Source organism: Punctularia strigosozonata (assembly GCF_000264995.1).
Source record: "Punctularia strigosozonata HHB-11173 SS5 unplaced genomic scaffold PUNSTscaffold_1, whole genome shotgun sequence".
NCBI classification, from domain to species: Eukaryota; Fungi; Basidiomycota; class Agaricomycetes; order Corticiales; family Punctulariaceae; genus Punctularia; species Punctularia strigosozonata.
Genome location: NW_006767433.1, coordinates 3096032 through 3121096, shown reverse-complemented (window position 1 = coordinate 3121096; position 25065 = coordinate 3096032). Strand labels below are relative to the sequence as shown.

The 25065-nt window shown below is 53.4% G+C and overlaps 11 protein-coding genes across 11 annotated transcripts; 5 read left to right on the top strand and 6 right to left on the bottom strand.

Moving 5' to 3' along the window:
• Nucleotides 1-1804: 1804 nt before the first annotated feature.
• Nucleotides 1805-2601, top strand: PUNSTDRAFT_58785 (N-terminal nucleophile aminohydrolase; the record flags this gene model as incomplete). Its single annotated transcript, XM_007379072.1, has 5 exons — nt 1805-1955; nt 2008-2124; nt 2177-2262; nt 2321-2506; nt 2557-2601. The coding sequence occupies 5 exons, from the start codon at nt 1805-1807 to the stop codon at nt 2599-2601; spliced, it is 585 nt and encodes a 194-aa protein (XP_007379134.1).
• A 218-nt stretch (nt 2602-2819) lies between these two features.
• PUNSTDRAFT_129849 (WD40 repeat-like protein) lies at nt 2820-5159 on the bottom strand (the record flags this gene model as incomplete). Its single annotated transcript, XM_007379071.1, has 13 exons — nt 2820-3091; nt 3143-3302; nt 3366-3424; nt 3473-3614; nt 3660-3774; nt 3834-3929; nt 3985-4096; nt 4149-4210; nt 4280-4528; nt 4602-4711; nt 4762-4878; nt 4929-5021; nt 5079-5159. The coding sequence occupies 13 exons, from the start codon at nt 5157-5159 to the stop codon at nt 2820-2822; spliced, it is 1668 nt and encodes a 555-aa protein (XP_007379133.1).
• Nucleotides 5160-5900: 741 nt separating this feature from the next.
• On the bottom strand, nt 5901-7201 carry PUNSTDRAFT_49037 (uncharacterized protein; the record flags this gene model as incomplete). The annotated part of the gene is made up of 2 exons (XM_007379070.1): nt 6094-7201; nt 5901-6031 (listed from the first exon to the last, which is right to left on the bottom strand). A coding segment is annotated over exon 1 (827 nt), but the record flags the coding sequence as incomplete, so codon positions are not given.
• A 481-nt stretch (nt 7202-7682) lies between these two features.
• On the top strand, nt 7683-10879 carry PUNSTDRAFT_123850 (uncharacterized protein; the record flags this gene model as incomplete). Its single annotated transcript, XM_007379069.1, has 14 exons — nt 7683-7739; nt 7834-8170; nt 8229-8413; nt 8466-8699; nt 8754-9020; nt 9069-9160; nt 9211-9340; nt 9418-9534; nt 9582-9750; nt 9797-9870; nt 9924-10087; nt 10144-10332; nt 10382-10584; nt 10639-10879. Coding segments are annotated over 14 exons (2457 nt in total), but the record flags the coding sequence as incomplete, so codon positions are not given.
• A 50-nt stretch (nt 10880-10929) lies between these two features.
• On the bottom strand, nt 10930-13061 carry PUNSTDRAFT_123849 (cation efflux protein; the record flags this gene model as incomplete). Its single annotated transcript, XM_007379068.1, has 7 exons — nt 10930-11319; nt 11372-12388; nt 12436-12516; nt 12567-12711; nt 12771-12810; nt 12870-12921; nt 12977-13061. 7 exons carry the CDS (start codon nt 13059-13061, stop codon nt 11291-11293), a joined length of 1449 nt encoding a protein of 482 aa, XP_007379130.1. The 3' UTR covers nt 10930-11290.
• A 391-nt stretch (nt 13062-13452) lies between these two features.
• On the bottom strand, nt 13453-15122 carry PUNSTDRAFT_49034 (uncharacterized protein). The gene is made up of 5 exons (XM_007379067.1): nt 14779-15122; nt 14626-14726; nt 14334-14579; nt 13768-14285; nt 13453-13711 (listed from the first exon to the last, which is right to left on the bottom strand). Exons 1-4 carry the CDS (start codon nt 14900-14902, stop codon nt 13836-13838), a joined length of 921 nt encoding a protein of 306 aa, XP_007379129.1. The 5' UTR covers nt 14903-15122; the 3' UTR covers nt 13453-13711; nt 13768-13835.
• Nucleotides 15123-15238: 116 nt separating this feature from the next.
• Nucleotides 15239-16953, top strand: PUNSTDRAFT_80380 (uncharacterized protein). The gene is made up of 6 exons (XM_007379066.1): nt 15239-15372; nt 15428-15540; nt 15594-15673; nt 15724-15815; nt 15865-16229; nt 16280-16953. The coding sequence occupies exons 1-5, from the start codon at nt 15246-15248 to the stop codon at nt 15969-15971; spliced, it is 519 nt and encodes a 172-aa protein (XP_007379128.1). The 5' UTR covers nt 15239-15245; the 3' UTR covers nt 15972-16229; nt 16280-16953.
• On the bottom strand, nt 16428-17748 carry PUNSTDRAFT_129845 (uncharacterized protein; the record flags this gene model as incomplete). Its single annotated transcript, XM_007379065.1, has 3 exons — nt 16428-17194; nt 17253-17355; nt 17434-17748. 3 exons carry the CDS (start codon nt 17746-17748, stop codon nt 16428-16430), a joined length of 1185 nt encoding a protein of 394 aa, XP_007379127.1.
• A 652-nt stretch (nt 17749-18400) lies between these two features.
• PUNSTDRAFT_95882 (uncharacterized protein) lies at nt 18401-19258 on the top strand. Its single transcript, XM_007379064.1, has 3 exons — nt 18401-18733; nt 18781-18965; nt 19022-19258. The coding sequence occupies exons 1-2, from the start codon at nt 18525-18527 to the stop codon at nt 18935-18937; spliced, it is 366 nt and encodes a 121-aa protein (XP_007379126.1). The 5' UTR covers nt 18401-18524; the 3' UTR covers nt 18938-18965; nt 19022-19258.
• Nucleotides 19259-20473: 1215 nt separating this feature from the next.
• Nucleotides 20474-22251, top strand: PUNSTDRAFT_80376 (GroES-like protein; the record flags this gene model as incomplete). Its single annotated transcript, XM_007379063.1, has 8 exons — nt 20474-20503; nt 20562-20664; nt 20717-21008; nt 21060-21155; nt 21210-21354; nt 21409-21723; nt 21782-21954; nt 22006-22251. The coding sequence occupies 8 exons, from the start codon at nt 20474-20476 to the stop codon at nt 22163-22165; spliced, it is 1314 nt and encodes a 437-aa protein (XP_007379125.1). The 3' UTR covers nt 22166-22251.
• Nucleotides 22252-22987: 736 nt separating this feature from the next.
• On the bottom strand, nt 22988-24836 carry PUNSTDRAFT_80372 (ribosomal protein L17). The gene is made up of 5 exons (XM_007379062.1): nt 24768-24836; nt 24634-24718; nt 24105-24587; nt 23542-24035; nt 22988-23485 (listed from the first exon to the last, which is right to left on the bottom strand). Exons 1-4 carry the CDS (start codon nt 24830-24832, stop codon nt 23739-23741), a joined length of 930 nt encoding a protein of 309 aa, XP_007379124.1. The 5' UTR covers nt 24833-24836; the 3' UTR covers nt 22988-23485; nt 23542-23738.
• Between the last annotated feature and the right edge of the window lie 229 nt (nt 24837-25065).

Sequence of the window (25065 nt, the reverse complement as noted above, 5' to 3'; positions counted from 1 at the left end):
CTCATACCGCCGCCGCGTGCACACATGCGGTCGCCGTACATGAGTCATCGGGTGGTGGATTCCCTTGGACAACCCAGAAGGTGTTCATTATCTGGGCGCGCAGAAGGCGCGCAGAGTCCCCACTCATGGACTTCTTCCGCGTTCCTTAGCGCGTCGCCATCGGTGTACCAGATGCCGCATGGGATGAATGAGATCACTCCTGAAACTCCCCGAAGCCCTTCATTGAGATCCTTCCACTTTCCTCGTGCATCAGCTCGAAGCACCTTCTCCGAGGAAGACGTCACCGCGGCCGCACCGGGATCTTCTGCCAGGCCGCTGAGACGTCACTCTGTCATGCACATCGCTAATCCTTCCACGTCCACATTCGCGTCTTCATTCTCGGCAGCCTCGAGCTCAACGCGCTCCTCGGGTGGCCTTTCGAGCTCGGGGCTCCGACGAAAGCCTGCGCCGCCTTGTCTCGAAGTTGCCTACGAGTCCCGGGCATCGCTACCTGACATGGTATTACCAGGAGGTCGCGGCGTAGCACCTGCCGAACTCGAGAACATGGAGGAACCAGACTTGGCCCCCACAGCTTCGGTATCGTCTCCATCGTCTTCCTTGGTATCCAGCACGGATCGACAGAGTGCCACGATCAAAGACAAACCTTGCAGCTCCACATCACGGCGCCAGCTGCAGGTTCAGACCATAGGTGTTACGGAACCCGGGCCACATCTCAGGGCCCGGTCTTTGCCGAACTTGAGACAAGTGACGGTCGTGGACCCGCAGATACCGCCTGCTTCCAGTGCAGAGGCTCACGGCGTGATCGTAGGGAAAGTTATCACGGCGGGCCGCAGGGGTGAGGCCTCATCCAATACATATCGACCGCCTGCGAAACCTGCGAGCACCTTGTCAGTACCGTCCAATACAGAGCACATGACGAGAAAGAAGCAGCATCGTCGCTCAAAATCCGTTCCTATCATGCCATATAATGTCCCGAAGATCAACATCATCGCCCCATCACCACAGAAGAGAAAGCCCACCTTGCCGATACCTTTAGGAAGGCCAGGAACCCCGATCCATGGACCCTTGTTCACGAAGCCGGTCGATCACGATGATACACATAAAGTGCATCGTACGACCAGGCGCAGGCCAACATCACGCGCAACCTCCGTCGGTGAGGGCGAAATCCCGGTTGGGTATCTATCTGTGCCACATTCGCGCAGACCGGGCGAAGGCAGCTCGCCTCCCAAGCGTGACAGCGGAGTGCTGAGCAAGAGCACATTGCCCTTAAACGTAGCAACAAAGAACGGCTGCAGTCGATCGAAGATAGCCGACCATCCATTTTCGGGGGCAAGGCCACGCAAGGTCAAACACAAGGAGCGTAAGGGCTCAAAGATGTCCACCAAGGACACAGAGAATATCGCCCCCGTCGCACAGTAGTGGCGCTTCGTTGTGGCCATGTAGATCCTCGGTAAACATGGGTGACCAACCTGCGCAAAATTTCTACAAGACTTGGGGATGGAAAGGGCACCAGCGCAGGAGAAAGGATGTCGCCAGACGAACAGTTTCCAGTACGCGAATGTTTTGTTTATGTTTTCAGTAGCTATATGTACCGTAGTTCCGGATGTCATAGACACATCCATAATAATGAGACCACAGTCCGATGCTTTGTGCACGTCAGCCAAGAGAGTTCGACCCCTGTACGGGTGTTCCGGACCCCCTGAATCGAGGTATACGCGTCGAAGAGCTAACGCGTCCTCTTGCTAGTGACCCGTCTTCGTCTTCTGCACTCGATCTGTAACCACCGCGACTCCCTCAACACACAATGGAATGTTCCTTTGCGATCACCGGCAAGGGGTATGTCATCATCGCCGCCGATACCACTGCCGCGCGTAGCATAGTCAAGATGAAATCGGACGAAGACAAGGTCAAAGTGCTAACACCGCACTTATGCATGACGTACTCGGGCGAACCAGGTATTGTCCCTCTTGACTGGCGGATGGAAGTAGGTTGAACGTATATATGCAGGTGATACTGTACAGTTCGCGGAATACATCGAGCGCAACCTCCGGCTGTACCAGATCCGCAACTACTTTGCGCTGACGCCACCCTCTGCTGCGGCCTGGATTCGGAGGTCACTGGCTGGTACGTGTTGCACGAGCGAGATATGCCGATGCTTTATGCGCCCGAAATGCAGAATCCATTCGTTCGCGCAAGCCATACGCGGTCAACTTGCTTCTCGGCGGTTATGACACGACAACACACACGCCGCACCTTTATTGGGTAAGACACAGTACACAGTTTGTGCGTCCATTAAACTCATGTCATCCGATCCTTGCAGATTGATTACCTGGGTACAATGGCCACGGTGCCATTCGCTGCCCATGGGTACGGCTCGTACTTCGCTCTCTCCTTGCTTGACCGATACCATGACCCGGAAGCTACGCTTGACGAGGGCCTTGCAACACTCAAGCGGTGCATTGACGAGGTTGCAAAGCGTCTAGTTGTCAGCCCTGAGAAGTACAAGGTACGATATAGTTCAGCTCTCTCAAAGGACCCGCTAAGTATCGGTGGTAGGTGAAGGTAATTGACAAAGATGGTGTACGTGAAGTTGAGGTGTAAACCGCCTTCGACCCGGATTGTTTACCCTGTACTACAAATTACTTCTGGACTCCACGTGCACGACACAAATCGTGCCTCTTACGACTAGAGCAATGGATTGATGATCCCGCGTTGTCTAAACGACACAAACGCGATGGAACGAGCCCAACTACTTGCTTGAAAGATAGCGACAACAAATGAAATATGAAATCTCCAATGACAAACCAAGAACTCCCGTATCAACGTAAAGCCAGGATTCCCCCCATACCCGTCATGCTCCGTTCCTTGACGTGCTTCACCTTTTTCTTGTCGGCCGCGGGCAGTTCCCATATACGCCAGAATTTCAGGTTTTCGTCCCCGGCACCCGTGCAGACGACATCGCCGTTGGGGCTGACAGCGCTGAACAGAACTCTGGCATCGTGTGCGTCCCGGATCTCCGCAACCTTATCCAGCGAAGGGTAAGCGTGGACCATGATCGAGTTCGTCGGATAGCCGTGCGTGGTAAGGAATTCTGATAGGATCATGAGTCTTTCTTCCCAGAGTCGAGTCCGTCATTGTGTACCTTTTTTGTGTGGTGACCATTGAATGCTGGTAATTTGACTGGGCGTCTTCAACGAGTGCAATCTAGCACCAGTTGTCGAGTTCCAGATGTTCACAGTAGCGTCATTCGTACCACCTCCAGAAGCCAATAGGGAGGGTTGCCAGGGGCACCATGCAATTGCCTGAGGAATATGCAACGTATTTCAATGGGGTATTCACATTTATGCGTTGCCGACCAACGATACCTTCACAGCGGCTGTGTGGCTTCTCTTTGTCCATTTAGCCGAGCCCTGGGCTGGTTCTCCTGCTATCACTGTGAGCATAGGTTCCTCGTTGATGTCATCGGACTTACCCAGAGTGTTGGTAACGGCATCCCCGACGCGACCGTCCCAGATATTGACGACATTATCATTGCCACCCGAAGCCAACAAATCGCCGTCTTCTCGCCACTTCAAGCCACACACTTCACCTGAATGACCATTGAGTTCCATGACCTATGATTTGTCAGTTTCCCTCATTAGGTTATGGCGAGTGTCTACCTTATGTCTGGCAACTCGAACATCATGGTGCCAGATAGTGCCATCGCCCGAGCCGCTAGAGAGCAGATGGGCATACCATGATAGGCAAGCGACTTGTGCGCCATGTCCGGACATTCTGATGACCAATCATCTCGTTAGATAGTGTAATAATGGCCCTTGTGTGAGTTTAATCACGTTCGCAGCTTGACACCCGCACCGATGTCCCATAGTTCAACAGAACCGGAGCCGAGGCCGAGGCCAAGGAATTGACCATCTTGCGAGAAAGAAACACTAGTATAACCAGAATATGAGATATTTGAAGGATGCCAATGTTGGTCGGGCCAACCTCGAAATATAGTCGCCCTCGGGTGCATTGCCCAGGTGATTGACCGTGCCCGTCTGAGCATTCCACAGGTACGTTGCTTCGCCTAGAGCAACGGCCACGCAGTTCGTTGAGGCTATAGAGAAAGGTCTTCATAAATTGCATGGTTGGCTACTGATGACGTTCACCTGAACTCCAGTCGATGAGATTCAAGTAGAAATCATCCATCATACCCGGGGCATCTAGAACCCTGGGATCATCACGATCATGAGTACCTGCGCTTGGAAAATTGTAGAAGCAGGGGCAGATAAATACGCACCGCTCAGGGACAGTACTGATCTTCCTGCCTTTTTTACTCTCAGCTCCAGTGTTACTAGCGAGACTCGCAGGTCGCGCGTATAGTGGTTGGGCATATTTTCTGTGCTCGGCTAGGGCGGGGTCTGTGCTAGCGGTTGGAGGTGCTTCATGATACGCGAGCACTCTCCGCCCGCTATTGGCGGTTGGAACGCCAGTGGCTGCCGAAACTCGTGCGGTATGCCCCGGAGACGCAGTTGGTAGGGTTGTAGTGCTACGGAGAGAGACAACGTCAGTGTTGTGCGGAGCCGGTGCACGGCGATTAGGCGAAGACAAGAAAGGCTTACGATGGCTCTGTGTTAGCGGCAGCGAACATCGCAATGCCTTCACTGCTAGTCGGCGCAGGAATAAAGCGAGCGTCGGTGCGCATGGAATTCATGCTCTTGCTTCTTTTCACCTGATCATCGGAATCAACGATAGCCCCGAAGAGTCGATTGATCTACTCACCGAAGACGGTGCAGAGGGCGGCGGAACGTAGTCATTAGTAATCACGTTCATGCGTGCCTCCGGACCATTGGAACGAATGACACCTGAGGATGCCTGCGAAGCTAGAGTGGGCGTGACCTGCATTGTCCATCAGGAAACACTCCATGGCAGGGGCAAGGTATACCAACCGCCATACCACCGCTAGCCCGCTTCACCGGACTGGCGGGACGCGACCTAGACTGTGATCCGGATCTTGACTTCGAGTCCGTGCGCGAGATGGACTAAAGCAGGCGATCAGTTTACCGCATATGAGGTGGAAAGGGAAGAGGGAAAGTGACCTTGGATCGGGTTGAACCACTGGATCTTGATGGAACCAAAAATGGGTTGCTCAGATCTGCGAGACTCGCTTTCCTGCTCATGGAGGATGCAGCCCGGGCTTTAGGCAAGTTACCTGGCGTTGTGCATGGTTATCGGGTGTAGACTGCAAAAATCGAGTTACGCACCTATTGTCCCACTCCTCGGTATGCCTCTTGGCTTGGTGGGACTTGGTGCCAAGCTGCTCAGCCCACTGATGCTACCCTTTCCGATGCTGTTCGCACCATTGCCGAGGGCGATGTTCGACAATCCAGAAACGATAGATGGTGTTAAGGGCGTCTTTGCATCGGAACGCGTGCGTCTGTGATGGGTAGGGGTTCTGGGAAGTCCCAGGCTAAAAGTACCGGATGATAGAGAGCTTGTTGGCATGATTAAAGCGTGAAATTCTGTACAGTCCCATAGCATCAGCAATCGGACTTCCAGCCCGAGTATGGGTTACGAACTATGTCGCGCAGGAAAAGATTTCGGATTGGCGGTACTGCAAGAGTATCAAGAGGTGAACGAAAGGGTGGGTGGATGTAGAATGCACGGCGAGATCACGCTGGTGGTAGTGGTCCTAGAGATGAAACGCGAGGCCCCTGCGAGGCCTTCACGAACAGTCATCATGTGATCGCGCGTACGCCTCACGTGGAGGGGCAACTAGTAATCGGTGATTGGAAATGCATGCACTTAGTATAGCACCAAGCACCTGCGTCGCAGCGGTGCGTCGGCCTCTGCTCACTACCGCTGAGACCCGCTGAGACTGCAGGTGTGCCACCCGCACATGATCGTGCGGCACGACAACCGGCGTTCCACTATTGAGACAGCAGTTCGCCGAAACACCCTCGCCATACATCGTTATTCGTACTATATACCTGCCACGCGTAACGTGCACAGGTTACTGGTTACGTTTGGTTCACGATAGACTCATGCGACCCTAGTACAGGTTACGGTAAATTCAGACAAAGACGTTGACAGGGAGAGGGGGGGAAAGCTCACAAAATCATCAGAACCATTTCCCAATGTCAAGGACCGCAAGTTTGGAAAGAGTTCTAAGGCAGTCTGGAGGATACTATCAGGCTTGAGTTGATTGCTGTCCGGGCCTTGCGCTAGTTGAATGTCTTGGAGAAATCCAAAGCGTTTTAGTCTGGGCAGCGTAGTGGTAGCCTCATGCACTTCTCGGAGCAGGTCATGTATATCCATCCGAGATGAAACTTGCTCAGAAACATCTGCTTCGGAAAAAAGACGGTAGTCGAAGACGTTCCGCAACGTGATGTTTGAGATCGTGTCATGTGGTTGCAACAGCTCGGTCGCCACGACTATGCCAGAATCCATCGGCCGATTGAATTGGTAGAATTCCACGTCGGCGGCGCCGGTGTGGACAACCGGCAAGCACGATGCAGGGCTCAACGCGGAGCCTGTCGTGGTGATAGCAGCAACCCTCTCCACCATAAGTTCTTCTAGCACGGGACAAAGGGCTAAGAGAGGGGAAATGATACTCCAAGGTCGGTCCGATGGAAGACTGAGCCTTATTCGGGTCAAGCGGTTGAACGGCGAGCTGCCGTCCAACATGGGTATGAGGTATGGTACCGCACAGATGGCTCGTAAGTCTAGGATCTTGAGTGAGCCAGACGTGAGGAAGGTGGTGATACCCGATGCCAACGCTTGATCCTGAGGAATGGCAGGTACCCAAGGTGCTATTACGACTACCTCCTCCAATGCATGACCGATAGTGTCAAAGGGAAACAAACACCGGACGGACTCGATCCTTCGTAGGTTGGGAAGAGATAACACCGACTGAAGATGCGTCGACTTCATCAGCAAGTCTTGGCATACCACAGTTGAAACGGCGGTGAAGCGCATTATGCTAGAATAAATTGCCTCCGTGACTTCCCAAGCGGTCGTATCTGTGTTTCCCGAAGACCAATTGCGGAGAACTATTGATTTCACGTGGGTCCTAAGGTCGCTAGCCTGTAATGCCTTGACGCGATCTTTGACCTGACGCAATTTTGTTTTCTCCTTTTTCGTGGGCTGATGCTTCCCCATGCCAGAAATCTCGATCCGGGAAAATAGCGAGCGCTGAGCGACTTGTCGAAACGTAGAGCAGACTAGTGTCAGGCTGCGGAGGTCTGCTTTATTCTCCACGTAGCTCGCCCAAAGTTGGTGCAGTTCGATGGGTGTAAGAATCCTGCGAGTGCACACGCCGATTAGTAGAGGGGTTGATGGGGTAGTAGTTAGGCGCACATGCTAGCTCCAGTTCCACGGGGAAGTGTTTAGGATCGAGTACGTGTAAGCGGGGGGCTTTATGAGGGGAAGTCTGACGTGCGGGAGGCCATCAATAACACAGTCCCGGATATATAATTACGCCTAGTCCTCGCCCGGGTCGGTGCATGAGACGACCTGAGTCAATAGCAAAGATCGATCAAAGTTACTCATGCTGTTTCGGGAGCGGGCACGATTCACACGCGCGCGCTCATAGTGGCGTCTCGTACTTTATGCTGAAGCTTGCCTCTTTCTGCGTGCTATAGGCCCTCCGTGTCAGGGAATACACTCAGCCACGTTCTGCGTACATTGGCGCTGAATCCGTCATGTCCTTGAAGATATTGTCTCGAAATTGCTATCAAAATAGTCTGAGTGCCGCGAAAGTATGCTTCAAAAGGCTTGTACACATTGCTCCGGACTCTCATATCTGGCTCGGACACGCAGTGGCTGAGCCTTTGTCGACTCTACATCCAACAGCACCATGCAAACGAGCCCAGAGAGATGGTTGAAAGAGAACTTAGCAGTACGACGGCTGAATCCCCCATCCATGTGCAGCCAGCCAATAATTGTTCACACTTCATGCAACTAGGTGCAGTACTCGAACTATTTCAAGAGTATCCAGGAGACAGTATGCTACAAGAATACCTGAGAGCTTCGCTGGCCAGCGGGTTGCTGAACAACGCCGTCTACGTGGCTACCTTACTGCAAGCTGTGAACTCCCCTGCACTGATGAGTCCCGCCACGATAGACAATCTCTGTCGCATCGCTCTCGACGTGCACTACTCCTCGGGTCAATCGCCCATCGGTTCTATAGGTGAGTACCGTTGCACATACCGGAGTTCAGATCACCTGGCCAACAAAATCTCTTTCAGTCCCTCAGAATGAATCACCGATAGTTATCCTCTCGGTTGTGCATGATGCGTTGGCTTTGTTGCGCAGAACACAGTCGGCGTCGCCTTCCCACTTTCACCGCCCTGCAGTCTCTGCTTCCGAACTTGTGATACTACTGATTTCGTGTGTTACGGACCTGACAGAGGTGTCGACCACGCAACTCATGGTCAGCGACTCAGTTTTCTACCACCTGCTCAGCCCAATGGTTATTATTGTAGATGCACTATTCGGATGTCAACGACATTCTCGCGACTATCCAAATGCCGGTCAACGTTCGCGGAGCCCTTGACAGCTTCGCGGTATCTCTCAGTTTTGCGATTGGCGATGGCTCAAAGGTTGCTCGAGAGCAGCGGTTGATGCAGACGATGCAACTGGCTACTGGAAAAGGGGATATATTGGGATCCAATTCAGAAACGGATATTGTATCTTGCTCTTTGGCTCTGCAGAATCTCGTGAGTGGCATCCATCTCCTTTCGCGATCATTTTGGGACTCAAGGATATGGGAGATCTCGAATCGTGGACACCGTTTTGGTGCAGGGAACACGGCTTATGCCGTACCGCTTCTTGTAGCCATCTATCGCACCACTACATGGCCGTTAAGAGTGTTCTTGAGGCAACTCTTTCTGGCCGCATTTGCATGTGTCGAGCAGAGCAAGTCAGCTTCGAGATCTGCATCACTCTGGCGCGCGCTTGTCCTGGGCCGATTACCGGAGCTCCTGGTCCGGTTCGGTGCGATGGTTCGAGCTCGAGAAGGCATAACCGAACGCGATTGGGTATGGGGCTTGTGCTCCCATGGTCTTGGGGTGCTAAAGTTTCAATAGCATCAATCCATGCAATATGCAGTATTAGCCGCATACGAAGCGTCTGGACCAATAGATCCCGGGTCGGAAATTTCACAAGATATTGCAACCAGGTAGGGATGAACATACAACGTGCCTTCGATCATGCATTGATCTGCTGTAGTTCCATATCATTCCTGCGATTGTTTCTCGCGCAACTGTTAACGACAAAGCTCATCGAACAAAGCGTCGCGTTAAACATGAATACCTTCGCTTCGCATGCTCCATCTTCGCTCGACTCAGAAGCCCAAGCGGTAGGCATGAGTCTCGAGGCACGTTCTTCTTCGCGACGGTCGTTTATACTTTAATCTTCAACTCATTCCATATGTAGTCTTACCTCGAGGGAAAAATCGGGACGGATGTGAGTCCCGAAGAAGTCTTGAGGACGGTAGATCGTATGTGTACAGAGCATTCAAGTCAAGCTGCTTTCTCGTCCGTTGTGGCGAAGGTAGGCTCTTCCTATTTCTTTTTACATATTGCTCATATCGTGCTTAGCGGTTCGCTTCGCTAGCTACCGCCTTCGACGTCGAGTCCCTGGGTCATCTCTCGAGAGTGCTGTGTTCACGATCTCACGCATTGGACATCCTATCCTTACATATGAACGTCACGGATCTCATTGCACACGGAATTTTCGTGCTTGAAAAATTCGATTTCGCAACAGTTGGTAGGTGGCTAGCTAACCTCACCTGCGATTGCTTATACCGGCGAAGGTGATCCTCAGACTGCGGTTGGTCAACTAGGCGAAGTTGTACTACTACTGCAGAGCATGCTGGTGCAGTTCAAGGTGCGTCATGCATATGGAATTTCGATGTCACGCAGTCACAAACGCTCTGGCAGATTTCTTCGCCTGCAATCTCACTAGGTGACACGATCATCCCTGTCAGAATGCTACGAACTACGTCCGCGGTATTGCTGGTGCAGGAAGATACAAGAGCTCTCGATGCCTGGTTTCAAGCGCTATTTGATAAGAACAGTGACGGCATAGAGGACACTATATTCGGGTCCGCGCAGGTGCCTCTCTCGTTACGTGGTCCTTGTACTGAATGAATCCTACCAGGTCCACGCGGCCTCTCAGCCTCCTCCGATTCTGCAGCGCGCTGTTCGAGCGTGCGTTGACAGCGTTCCTCGAGAAACGCATGGATAAGGACACTTTGAAAAATGGCCTGAACTATTTCCACACGCCTTTGCTGAGCTGGACGCTAGTTGGCCCGATAAAGACGCTCATAGCTGAGGTGGTGCGCAAAGGGTTGGTTCGGTCTCGAATCTCACGGCTGCACGTACTGACGGTGCGTTAGATTCTATGCACAGAGCCATCTAGAGATCATACAGGATCTCCTGCTTTCCCCAACGTGTCCCCCCGCGGTGCTGAGATTGTGTGCAGGGCCTCTCCTCAGGCTGCTTGCAATACCCCGAGCTCAGGCCCTCGCTAAGCGAGGTGCATTCAATGCCGCTGCATTGAAAGATGCGGCATTCAAGGCTCTGACTGACTCGGATATACGTATGTTGGTTTCCACACTGCCTTGGGCTCATGGGCTGAATCCAGCGTTGGCAGCACAACAGCGAGCATCTGCGGCAGGCGGTCTGGTATGGATGGACCACCCCCGGCGCATGACCACCAGCGCGCTGGCCCTAGCCCGCTCTGGGAAGATCCCATGGCTCGATTTTAGACGACAGCTTGAGGATACCCCCTCACGATACCTCCGATGGCTATGGTCGGAAGCCTGCACTGCGACAGCAGTCGGAGGTATGGAACCCAGCAGACGCTTGCTGGCGTTCACGCTAGCAAGCCCACGCCCCCCGGACGCGCCACCGTTGTTGCCAATATTCCTCCACGAAGTCCTTCCCGGGATCATAGCAGAGCTGGATCGACAGCAGCCTGACGAACAGAGCTTGCATACCGACATGCTTCTGGCAGTCATCGTCTCGGCGATCACATCCGCACAGCAACTGGAATGGGCGATGCAAGTCCTCGAACCTGGGTTTTTCTGTGGGCAATCGAGCCAGGACATGGCGAGAAAGCTCGGCGCTGACTTGAGGAGAGGCCAGGATAGCGCCACGGCCACGGCTCTTCTGCAGAGATTGTCAACTTCACCTTTCTCAGCCAATTTCCCCATGTTCACAAAATAGTCACGTAGGCGAAGGGAATTACATGCGAAGGACGCGGAAACTATACTTTCATGACAAAAACAGTATCATTACCTGATTCACACCTGCTGAGAGGATGGCCCAGGAGCTGCGTGATCGGAATGAACATCAAGCATGGCGCGAGAGATAATCTAGCTTACGACAACAAGAATTTTCGGTCGGGCTGCATAACTGGTCGGGTGGGCACGATATGAGGCAGGATGCATCTCCCTTCGCGGCGAGCTGTTCATCTGGCACCTGGCCTGGATGGTATTCAGGTTGGATGGTGGTAGAATGGATGCCTTGATGATGCAGTTCCTTGCGTATGCGTGCGGCAACGGTCATGAAATCATGTTGCCTGCTTGTCGTGACGTGAACCGAAGCCACGACCTTCGTCTCGCTCAGCTGCCAGATGTGCAACTCGTGCACGGAATGGACACCAGGAACGCTTTCGATCGCCTGTCGGACAGCCTCTAGAGAGACGTGATCGGGGACACCTTGTAGAAGGATGTAGGAAGTTGAGCGGACGAGCGGGAGCGCGGAGGAGAAGATGATAATCGTGATGACGAGCGAAACGAACGGATCGAATTCGTACTTGAATCGCCAATCGGTGAGCCAGATGACTAGCCCAGCTGCGATAACGCCGACGTTGCCGAGGGCATCCCCGAGGACGTGTAAGAGTAGAGCACGCATGTTCATGGATCCTCCGTGCGAGTGGCCAGCATGTGAATGACCACCTTCGTCGTCGTGAGCCGAACGCCCGTCCTCGGATGCATGCCCTTTGCCATTGGCAATGAGAGGAGTTCGCTCAGTGCTATCATTATGATCGTGATCGCTTTCTGACTGATCTTGGACGACGGACAGACGTCCGACATGGGTATCGTCCAGTTCCGGATCGACACCATGCCTGCTTGTGCTCCTTTTGCCTCGTCGAGCTTGGCGTACAGGTGAAGGGGATCGGGCGTTAGCTATTTCCTCGGCTGCGTGTACGAGAGACGCTCGTGTTGCAGCGGGATGCCCGTAAAGGGACGAGTAGGAGTCAGACCTCTTGCGTGATTGCGATCCCCTACTGGTCGATATGGGCGTAGCGGCATCCTCAGAGACAGCCATCGAATCGGCGCCCGCGGACGAGGTGACAGATGATGCCGATTCGCTCGGGCCATGGGAGTGGCCGTGCTCTGTCCAGCAATGAGCGCCTGATTCGTTCCTCGAACAGGGGACTGACCGTGGAATAGGAAAAGGCCAACGATGTTGGACGCGAGCCCCAAAGTTCCGACAATAACGACCAACTTCGGAGCAGATATCTCTGCGGCAGATGTAAGCTACGATGTCGCGGGAGATGTGGTACGAACAGACCAGGGGTGGCGAAGAAGCGGCCTATCGCTTCGAGAAAGATCGAAAAGCACAGTGCAAGCAGGAAGACGCCATTGATCAGGGCGGCGAGAATTTCAGCACGATGCCAGCCGTAAGTATATTTTGTGTCGGACGTTTGGGCGGTCAACTGGTTCATGAAGGCGATGAGCTCGGCGCGGCCCAATTCGAGTCAATCGGGGGACGTACTTTGATGGCGTAGAGCGCGACGATCAAGCTCATGACATCACTGCGATGAGTAAGCGCGGGTGAGGGTTGACAGCGTCTGAGAGGGGCTGGGGGGCATACTTGAGCATATGGAAGCTGTCTGCGACGAGGGCAAGGGATCCGACGGCATATCCTGCAAGACGGGTCAATGCGACGGGACAGCGAGGGCGGACACGGGCGGTACGGACCAACGAAGAGTTCTGTGAAGAAAAAGAGCACGTCGATGGCGAGCAGGAGCTTTATGCGCGCCTGGCGAGAGAGCGCGAGATGCATCACGGCCGGTGCGGACGCGGACGGTGGCCAGAGCTTATGAAGTCACCCCTGAATAATGGGCGTGTAACAGAGGCTTGAAATTCCCACGCCACAAGTGGCTCTTCGCGGCGAAAATGGTGGTCCGAGAGCATTATATCACATAGATGAAATCAAGCTTTCTGACCACCATTAGAACTTTTAATCAATATTTACGAAGGCACTCAGTGGCCGGGCGTGGGAATACAACAATCCCCGACATCTGTTTTAAACCCTATACCTCCAAAACAGCAACCATACACAGCTGTATCTCTCAATGAGAGGACTTGATCGCAAATCTATTGCCACCAAGCTGTCCAATGTATCTTATGCTGCATTTTCTCCTTCCGATTCATACCCTCAAAGGTTGACGTGTGCTCTACTTACGACACATGGATCACAAGGGGTGCCAGGTGCGATAGCAGCTGCGCCACGCGGCGGTGACGAGAAAAAGTGTCCGTATGTCATTATATAGTGATGGCTCTGTACCGATACTCGGTCCATACCGCGGCCGATTTATCTGTACCCACTGTAGCCAGGTCTGGAGTAGGTATTGTACAAGTCCTGTCGGATCGGGACGCGATAGTCCTCTGAATTGTTCACTCGGGGTGTCTTCCTGCGAAAGGATCCCTCCGCTGCGAGCATAGTCGTCAGCAAAATACACGGCGAGAAGAACGATGTCCCGACTAACCTGCCCAAGTTGTCGCACGATCTGCCCGTGCAGGCTGACGCAGGTACAACCAGGGCATTTTAGCCACCCTACACAGACGACTGACCTGGATGGGCAAGTGTCCGCTCGGGCCTGTTCATGGTATCGGGCGATGTTACACGGTTTCCAGTGCTGCTATATTCGGGCGTGGGCAGCGGTTCCTGCGTGTAGGCTTCCAAGGGCTGCTTCGGTGGGCTGCCATAACCATTGTTGGGCGGGTAGGTGTTGCCCGTAGTGTATCGAGAAGCGGAATAGCTATCGAACGGTTGCTCCACCTTGTCTTGCATCAGTGTGGCAGCGCTGGCGGTGCTGGTATTCCTATTATGTCCGAGGTGGTTGTGGTTGCCGCCTGCCAATGAGTCAGTGGAAGGGCGGGCATTCCACGGGTCTGACCGGTCATCTGGTGGAAGGTCGCTTGTGAGCGGGATCGTCGCGTCGTATCGCTGGTGATCATCCCGTTGCATGGCGCCGTAGGACGCGATCACAACGTAGAGATAGATCTAGCGCACTGTAAGCGTGGGTACGGAAGGTCGGTGTGGGTGCCCCACCTGCAGAATAGCCAGGACGACCCATAGGCCGCCCATGATCCCGACATCTACCCAGGGAAATATGTTGCAGAGAGTCGTCCCCTCAGAGTTGGTGGTGTCGTTGTCAAAGAAGTTCTTGAGGCAATTACTCTGAGCAGTCGAGTGCCGGGTAGCAGAAATTATGATCCACGCGATCGCCACCGAGAACGCAACAAGGAGCGCAGTCAGGTGAAGTTGAACATAACGCTTGAAGAGGTTTGGGCTCTCCTACTAGACGTCAACGCTGAACTGAAGAAAGCTGGCGCGAACTCACTCTAGACACTCCGAAGAATCCGAGCACCTGGACGCCTGCAGCAACGTAGCATATTATCGCAAATAACCACGGAGCAAATGAGGGTGTCGCAGCTCCGACAACTACAGTCAACTTCATCAGCATCCGCGACAAGCCCTGAGAACGGTCACTGACTACTAGGGGTTGCAACCGAGAGGGTCCCGGCAAGGATACCGAGCACGAATTGCTCGATGATAGCCGCATAAACTCCAGCATTGACGAGCGGAATAGCGCAGCAGCAGTAGTCTCGGGGTTTCATGTTGTCGTGATGGTGTAGTTGTAGAAGGAGCGCACTGCGCGTGAGGGGTGTCTGGGTCGTGAGGCGGTGATGCACAGGGCGACTGCGCAAGTCACGCCGAGGCCGCCTTGCCTGGTGCTGGTATGCCGGTCTACTGAGGTGCTAACGAAATAATCGGACCCGTGGAAGAGCAAGAAGAACGTTCGGTCAAAGTCGCAAGGTTAATCACAAAGAAAGATGCAGGGTTCAGAACAAGAGCGTAGTTTGAAGTGAAGAGATGGTATGCCAAAACGTGACTGTGACTCGCGTTGACGTCGTTCGCCTCAGGCGCTGGAGGGACGACCAACGTAAGCTCTGGACCACCATGACCCGACTTGCCCTGCTTGCGTTGTACTCTCTACTCCTCGCTGGAATAGCCCGAGCTACGCCGGCCAAGCAGGAGGCTTTGGCTCCCGTCGAAACGAAATCTGGCTGGAGCTACACCGACTGCGGTATGAGATAAGACCCCGTCGGATGGCCTGCATAGTATTTACTGAAGGACTGCAGGCCTTCCCACCGACGTAATACAAATCGAATCCATTGAAGTCTCTCCTGATCCTCCGGAGAAAGGAAAGGACCTCACGGTCAAGGTTATTGGCACTGCGAGTGATGTTATCGAGGTTGGTCCGCACGCGAGCTTACTGCCGAATCATACGACTGAGCTCGGTGCTAGGATGGAGCCTACGCCGATGTCACTGTAAAGCTTGGCTTAGTCAAGCTACTACAGAAGCGTTTCGATGTATGCGAAGAGGCGTAAGTTCACGTGTTGCTCACGATGCCCCCAATCCTCACTTTCTACGCAGTAGGAACGCCAACGCCTCAATTCAGTGCCCCGTGGAGGAAGGACAGCATATTGTTGAGCAGACCGTTACTCTTCCAAACGAGATTCCAAATGGTGGGCATCAGCTTTCTTCCGCGCTCTCAGGTCACTTACGGCACCATAGCACTTTTCCGGGTCAACGTCCGCGGTTATACTAAAGATGAAGAAGACATGGTTTGCGTGGATCTCGCTGTCGACTTCAGGAACCGCCCTTTCCTGGGTCTTTGGTGAACAGATCTTCGATGGCATATTGGCCTGATTATGTGATGAATGGTTTTGTTATCTCCCAAGTGACAACGATTCTTGACGAAGCATATGATTGAGTCCTTGGATATGCCCTTGCATGATACCATGAATTTTCCCTCTTGTACATGTATACCCGATTCACGTCATAATACCGCCTGGTTCTCGGAAGTGGGGAGGAGGGACTCCCGCGGAGGACGTCGAACTACATATCTCGACCTCTTGCCAGCTACCCGCTGGAAACCACTATATGAGTGTGAATCACCCTGAAGTTCTGAGCCCTGATGTATGCATACCTCGAATGATGTACACAGAATTCGTCGCAAGCGTTATGCATATGCGATAAATACGTTGCATGGTGGAAGTGTATAGACCATTATCTTGCCTTGTGGAGTGGTTTGGGAACAATATCAGGCCAAGACGCTGATCCAGCTAACACCGCGTTCAGATTTCTTCGTCTTCTTCCCATGCACCGAACTTCAACGTAATATGACGAGCCTTCGCGACCTCTAACCAGCGTCCTCGGCGTCCGCCTTCTTGTAAGAGAGTATTCTGCAAGCTCAAGGCCAAGTGCTTCAGTTGCGGAAGGTGATGCACCAGTCGGAGCTCCAAGGCATCACAAACGCCGCGCTCCTCGTTGATCTTGGAGACGGTGTACCATGAGTTGGCGAGCTGTATCTTCAGCACCTCTAAACTGTCGGGGAGCACGAAGACGAACTGGTGAGACAGCTCGTGCACGACGACGAGGGACAAGGCTAAGTATCGGAGCAGCGAAGTCGCTCGTAAGCAGTCAGCCAGGGCCCGGGTCGTAATGCGGCTGCAGCCTAGGAGGACAAGCTTGCGAAGGGACCGTCCGACGCTATGGACCAATCCATCAAGCATGTGATCGCGCATTTCGAATCCCAAGCGATCTTGGGTATAGGAAAATGACTCGAGTTGGCAGCCGGAAAACGCGGTCTCTAGCGCACGCAAATCGAAGTAGTTGCCCTTGATGCCGAATAGGGTTAGATGTCGAAGGTTCGGGAACGTAGTGCCCTGTGCCAGTACGCATGAGCCCGACAAGCGCAAAGAGACGAGTCCGCTAGGGTCGACTGTGCGGAAGGCCTCTATATGGATGTTTGCGGACGTATGTAGTTCGTACGAGACCAAGCGCGGAGATGCCAACGGGAACATGGCTTCCTCGAAACGAATCGATATCTGGCCACCGGATCCTGCACGATTCCTTCAGAAACCGCATCGCGAGCAATCTGGAGCGAAACCGCTGCTTACCGTGAAAGTCGACGGGAAACCATTGTCGACAGTCGAAGACACGTAGCTGCCGTATAGATGGAATCCTGTATAAAGCCTGATACAGCCATGAGACAGGTGCCGTCTGTACATATGTGTGTTTTCAGCAGGCCGCTTCAGTCGTCCGAAGGATTGCCAGCGAGTATATCATGCGCGCACTCACGTCCAGTTCCAGTCGGACCACTCGAGCGTCGTTCGCAACATCGACCCATCGGATTTCGTTCGCATGTCCCTCAGACACGCGCTCCAGGAATTGGCGGATCTGCAACTCGCGGTGCAGCGAGACATACCGTCTAAGAAGACCCCTGGCCTCGCGGTTGGTCGTGGAACACACTTCCAGCAGTTGCAGGTGCTTGTTTGATGGCTGCTGCCTACGAACGACTCGGACATGGTCCACCAAGAACGTCTCGTAGATTTGGAGGCGTAATTCCGGTGGTAACGACAGAAGGCTAGACTGACAAGCGATGGTGGTGGTCATCGATCGTCAATATTCCATCAAAATATTCTCCGACGTGAAACCGGGGCCGGCCGCGAGACTACGGCAGGAAATGAGGTGCTTCTCCCTCACAAGGTAGGGCAATCTATCACAACGCTACCCTATGCATCGGTGATAGGACGGCCACGAGCACAATATGAAGTTACGGCGTGCATACGAAGCCACGAGGCGGGCAGAGAACTCGGAGCATGGGTCACAAAGGGATGCAAGAGCGTGCGCACGGTGCGTTTCGCCGTCTGCTCTCACCGCGCCTCGTTGTTCGCGCATGGCCTCTTGCCCTGTAGCGAGCTTGCCTTGCTCTGCGGTGTCTCTGCGCTGCAATGTCTCGTATTGCCTCCTTTGCGTGCGACGTGAGGCATCTTACCGGTACTTCCGGGGAACTTGACTTGCGCCGGGACTTAAGTGAAGAGAACAATAAAGGCTCCATATTTGAACGGCGTGGCAACCTGGTCCACTCGACGAATGCCCCCAAACTAGCCAACACCAGGCCCGATCAACAACAGTGTGTCCTACTCATAAGATAGAGCGTGCCCTGTTTGGTTCCTCCGGAGCACCACAACATTATAGACGAACTTTGTCCTCCCCCACCACGTCCCAGCGGCCCGACTTGGAACGACCACGGTCACGCCCTATTGTTGCTGCAAGCTTCGCTCTCGTAACGTCTCGTGTGCTTCTACGCCCGCTCTCGTTCATTTGCTTTGTTTGGCCCTCTTCAGCCTTAGGCCTCTGCGGACTGGTCCGCTCTCGTGCCCTACACAATGCCTGCCATCACCCAGGGCTACGAGGTCCTCCTCGATTTCACGAACGACACACGAGACTCGGCTACGGTACAGCTGCAGCGCGATTATGGCCACCAGGCCGGCACTGCTGTGCTGTTGCGACCGGGCGAGACAGTGACGCTGGTGTTGGATGCGGGGGCGGTATATAGGTACTGCTTGAAGACAAGGACAAGGGTAGCGAACGTCACGTATGTACATCGGTCGATGTCCATGCAAAATTCTCAGCGATTCACAGCGCTCGTACGTGGAGAGACGTGCACTGTGATGTCTCCAAGCTGTTTCCACCTGCGGCATCGCAAAGCAGCCGGATGCTGCCGGAGTCGCCCGTCAACGGGCTTACCATCGATCGACTCTGGCGGGACGTCCGGTTTTGCATGTGGTATGACGCATAGTGCAAACACAGTACATTGTACAATGACAGTAGGTCCTCCAGGTTGGCCAAATATTCACCTATCTCACCATTGATTGACGTACAGGTTTTCTTGATGATACCCCCGAACTTTATATCGAGTCATGGCGCCGTCGATGTGTATGTGGACGAATTTTTGAGGGCCCGCTTTCGCCACAGGCAAAGGAATCTTGGGAAACAGTAATCATGCCATCGCGGCGCCTCCAAATTCATTACCGCGTGCGTTGCACGGGGCTACGGGTTATGTTTGATAGGATACGATCCATTCATCTAGGACTATCACGATTCAATATATCACAATCGCATTACAGCATAGTCGCAGCTACTTCATTTATTATGTATATCATTCTGCAACGGTTACATAACTTAACACATCACAACGTAGTTTGGCGACCGCTATGGATACTTATGGGTTGCATGGAATGCGCTGCTACGGGATCGGATGGTGAACACCGCGAATACCCGAAAGTTCATTGATTCACGAGGACAAAGGGCAGGTGTTCTCAACGTGGCGGTAAAGACACGTATGCCTCGAGTTTGCACGCCATGATGAGCCTCGAGTTTGCACACTACGATGAGCCAGTTCGCTGTCGTAAGGAGGGATAACATGTATATCTTTACGGTGACAAAGGTCGCTTGACACTTCCAGGGCCGCGCACCCATAAATCGAATGCGATCTGGATGCCGGCACCCGTATAGAGCTCGTTCTTGACCCAAAATTGCGAAGCCTGGATCTTTCGCAGAACAGCTCAATATGGTATGTTGAGCTGACCGTGTATTTCCTATTGAAGCGAACGGTCAGGTTAACCCCTGCGTACCGAAGCATCGAGAGTCAGGAGGACGTTCATATACCCCCTTGAGGACCTCTTAGGCTGAGCGTCTGGACCCTCCTGCCCGTGATAGCGACGAAGACAAAACGGGCGGGCTGGTCGCGACTTGGCGAAAAAAGCTTCCGAGGTATTTAATCGCCTTACCATCTCCAGAATTGCATGTGAGCGAGGTGACAAGGTGAGGTCGTGCTGTCGCATCGGTCTATTCTCGGTCCATGGATTTGTGCCCGGTACAAACGCAGTTCACGGAGCCGTTTACGGCGGCGGGGCAGCCCAGATTGATCAGAAAGCCCGGGTGACCCATTGTGCCCTGAGTTCTCTCCGAACACTGGCATGCGACAATATGAGCAAAACTCTGCCATAAACGAGTGCAACAACAAGAAACCGGCGTACGTTTTTGCCATGAGAGCCCAGCTTTAGAGCTGATTTGTTCATCGCTAGCTGATTGACGGTCCTCGAGCACGGTATGTACGTGCACGTGGCAGGAGGGTGTCGCAATGACCTCACCCCTGCGCTCCTTCTCCACCTTCGTTCAGACTCAAGAGATATCTTCGCCGTATCCTGCGTCATACGCAGCTCCATCGACGTACACCGAATACCGCGGTCGGGGCCAATGATGAGCCAGAGCAGCTGTATAAACCAACTACTGCGACGTGAGTGTGGGGATTTATATCTTCTTGTCCGACGCCATGCAAGCTGCAGCAAACGCCCTTCAGGATGTGCGCGGCATTTGGCAGTAGCTTCATATACAGCGTAGCTGACATGTATAACGCTTAGCGCATGGGACCCGTGGAAACGGTCGTCCACCCTGAATACAAGCACAGACAAGATGGTTCGAGGATGAAGGCCCTTGCCTGGTTCGGCACTCAAGACGTCCGACGTTCGTCATCAACCTCAGTTGAACACTGATGTGGTACTTAATCTGGGAGCAGTCGTTGATGCACCTATACCTGACATTACCGAACCGGACGATGTCATTGTTCAAGTGACTGGCACAACCATCTGCGGCTCAGACCTTCACCTGTATCATGGCGAAATCATGACTTTACAGAAGGGCGATATCCTGGGACATGAGTTCATGGGAAAGGTCGATCGCGTCGGGCCAAATGTCACCAACTTGCAAGTGGGTCAGCGCGTAGTGGCGTCGTTCCAGATCGCCTGCGGAGAGTGCGGTTATTGCAAACAGAAACTCTCGTCATTCTGCGATAGGACCAACAATTCCTCGTTTGTGACCAACTTAATTCATACTGCGCAGCGTGCTGATCTTTGCGATAGGCTACAAAACTACATGTACGGAAACCGTGACGCTGGTTTCTTTGGGTACTCCCACTTCACCGGTGGCTTCCCCGGAGGACAAGCGGAGTATGTGCGGTAAGCATTATTACTAGTGCGACAAGTCGTCGACGGACTTAATCTTGGATGAAGGGTACCGAAAGGAAACGTTAACCTTTTGCCTGTTCCGGACGATGTCCCCGACGAGAAGGTCATTTACCTCTCCGACATTCTTCCTACAAGCTATCACGCCGTCGTCGACACTGGGGTAAAGCAAGGTGACGTCGTGGGTATATGGGTAAGTGGAATGACTATCTCCTACATGATCTTATCACGACTTACCCTCGATCAGGGGTTGGGTCCCATTGGTATGTGTGCTGCGAAATGGGCCCAGCTGAAGGGTGCTTCCCGCGTCATCGGTATTGACCGTGTCCCTGAACGCCTTGCTTTCGCGAAAGAGAAGCTGGGTATCGAAGTCGTCGACTTCAGCAAGGATAAAGATGTGCCGACGAAGGTCCTTGAGCTAGTGCCCGGCGGACTGGACGTAGCACTCGACTGTGGCACATTTCACCAACCGAAGACCCTCATGCACAAGGTGCAAAAGGCTCTTATGCTTGAAACCGATGTTCCTGAGATCGTTAACGAGATGATCGTTTCCGTTCGCAAAGTATGTGGCATCCTTCTCCAGGCCTCGTAGATGCAGTCCCTCATGCCCGTCCATCCAGATGGGACGCTGCGGCATTATCGCCGCTTATGCCGGCTTTGCTAATCAGTTCAACATTGGCGCGCTGATGGAGAAGGGTGTTCGTTTTATCGGCAATGGCCAGGCACCGGTACACCTTTACTGGGAGGAAATTCTCAACGAATACATACTGCCAGGAAAATTCGACCCCGCATTGTACGTAGGTTTCTATATTTTGAGCTCGTACTGACATTGGCAATTGCACAGTATCATCACGCATCGTGTGCCGATTGACGATATGGTCGAGCTCTATCAGCGATTTGACAAGCGTGACGCGGGAGTAGAAAAGGTGTTCGTGGAGACTCGGTTCTCATCTCCTCCCGCCCCAGGTTGTCCAACTTTGACGCGCGTGAAGGATTGGTCCTGAGACTGGAATGTAGTTGTGGGCGAAATGTGAAGAAGAGTTGAAAACCAATGTATACGTATCGTTCTCTATACACCATTGCAAACTGGACACGACCACGTGCGTGCGCCTACTGGTGCGCACTTTCGCAGATGAAAGCTTCCAATGCCTGAACAGGTCTCCAGTTTGATCGAAACTACGTGTTCTTTTCTGTTCAGGATGTCTAGGTGCATATAAGGCGTCGTCCCGCGAGCTATATGGCAGTCGCTCTTCATTCCATCCTCTCTCGAGTTCCTCTCGTACCGTCGAGTCCAAATGCGCTTCACCATCGCAGCGGCCACATTGCTATTGAAGGGACTCTACGCCTTGGCGAAACCTGGTGTCATCTCCCAGATTGCGTTGTTAGAGGATAGCAACTCTAGTCTTCTGACCTGGCCGACTGCATTCACGCAGAACATTGTTCCCAAAGCCATACATTCTCACAACGATTGCACGTTCGATCACCTCGCCTTCCGGCGTGTGCTAATATGGCCCCCAGATTGGCGAGACGTTCCTGTTCTGACTGCCCTCAGCTTCGGTGTCGCCAGCGTTGAAGCAGACGTTTGGCTCATAAACGAGACCCTTTTCGTGAGCAAAATCACGGAGGAGAGCTAGATCCATGTTTTATTGCAGGAAATCTTGCAGATTGGCCATGAGCAGCAGGCTATCACGCCTGCGCGAACGTTCCAGTCACTCTACGTCCAGCCTCTACTCAAGATCATACAAGGCATGAATCCAATCACTGTCGCGAACCAAACATGACCCAAGTATGCTTGCTCGTAGAACAGGAGATGCACCCGCCACTGACGCCGTCTCCCCTCTCCCCTTAAGTGGTCCCTTTGATACATCAAGCAGCACCCCTTTGCAGCTCTTAGTGGACATCAAGACCGACGGTGTCGAGTTTGTCATCTCCACCCGACTGAGAATTTTGATCTCATAGTATAACCTCTGCAGGACACTGCCCTTCGTTCTCAAAGAGCTCGAACCACTGCGGCAAGCCGGCTTCCTGACCACTTTTACCAATGGCACCTTGACACCGTCCGCTCTCGTCGTCGTCGGCACGGGCAACTCGCCGCTGGAACAGGTGAAAGCACTCGAACCCCGCGATTACTTCTTCGATGCGCCGTTAACCCAGCTTACCGACCCGTCACTGAACACGACCTGGGATATTACCTTGTCTCCCGTCGCCAGCACCGACTACGAAGATGCTGTAGGCTGGAGCGGCATCGGAAACATCAGCGATGCGCAGCGCGCCAATATCACGCGATTTGTTGGCGATGCTCATGTTCGAGGCATCCGGGCAAGGTACGCTCCTCTGCATCCTGGGCACTCACGGTTTCATGTTCATGGCCATCACATAGGTTCTGGGACACACCTGGATGGCCAATCCACGCCCGCGACGCTGTTTGGCGAGAGTTGCTGAATGACGGCGCCGACTGGTTGAATGCAGATGACCTTGAAGCAGCCGCCAAATTTTGAACCCGAGGACGAAAATTGCAGATTAGGGGGGGAATTGAAGCGTACTCAAGGGAGCTGTACAAGCATAATCGGTATTGCGTCAATCAAACACCGGTCGCGTATCCACGCCGAGCTTTGACCTCCGTAACCACTTCGGAGGCTGCGCGAGTGCGCCCTTCGCCAGCTCAAGCACTTGTCCCGTTTCGCCGGGTGCAATAGCACCCGCCTTTCGAGGAGCGCCACCGAACCACAGTCGATCTTTCTTTCCCTGCTCCCATGAGACTATATCCGATATGTGCAGATCTCTGAAGGCTCCAACCGTCGGGTCGGTGGTCGTAACGTCTTCAGAATCAGATTTCGGAGTGAGTTGGCTGACCGGGCGAGTAAGCAGAGAATCCTGGTTCAAGCGAGCAAACAGTCGACGGTAAGTTGAGGTTGCTCGCATCCAGCCGGGAGCGGAACATACCGTGTAGTCTTTCGCCTCCTGGCTGAACTGGGTGATCGCGGTCTTGTCTCGGAAGCGTAAAGCCTTCTGTAAGTTCCATCTCGTCTTCCCCTTGAGCAATCCGCCTTGCTTGCCGAACGGGATGTCCTTCTCTGTTTCCACAATCTGCTGCAAGTCGCCGACACCCTCATTCACCACTCCTAACATGCCATCCCCCTGCCTTTTCCTCTCACCAATAGTCCTGGCCAAGAGCTCCCAGCCGGTTGCACGCGCTGTCATCGCAAACTTCAGGTCGCGCGGATTGTCCACGAGTTCGAGGACGGCCATTGGGGCGTTGTCCCCTGGTCGGTTGCCGTACTTGTGTATCCGAGTGTAACCTCCAGGACGTTCGGCATAGCGCTTCGCGAAATCGGTGAAAAGTTTCGGAGTAAGTTGTGGCTTTAGGAGAAATGCGGAAGCGCGTCGGTACGCTGGCAGTCCGCCCTTCTTGCCAAGGGTGATGATCTACACGCATTGAGCTAGCAGATTATACAATGGTATGGACAGTAACCTTTTCGGCCAGCCTCGCCGTGTCCCTGGCTTTTGGGAGAGTGGTCTTGATTTGTTCGTGCTCGAATAGCGAGGTCACCAGGTTTCTGGGCGACACTCAGCACAGACAAGAACCTGCGAGCATGGACATGATACCTCAGCATAAGATTTCTATGTGCCGTCGGCCGAGAGAACTTTCGAAAGGCGACACCATGCTTCATCTTGTGAAGGTTACACCAGGTTCCAAGCCTCAGGCCTCAGTACTCAGCAGGGAGAAGTGGCACGTGGTGCGCGAGTGCGGTGTGGCTGTGTAGGCGCTCGATTGTGTCCAATCCAGGAGACCCGTTATGGGTGAATGTGAAACGAGTGGAAACGAGAAGCAGGGTTCCAGGAGCTGCCACAGAGCTTACAACGTTGACTCGAGGTATCTTATGGGGTTTTGTCTTTTATAACT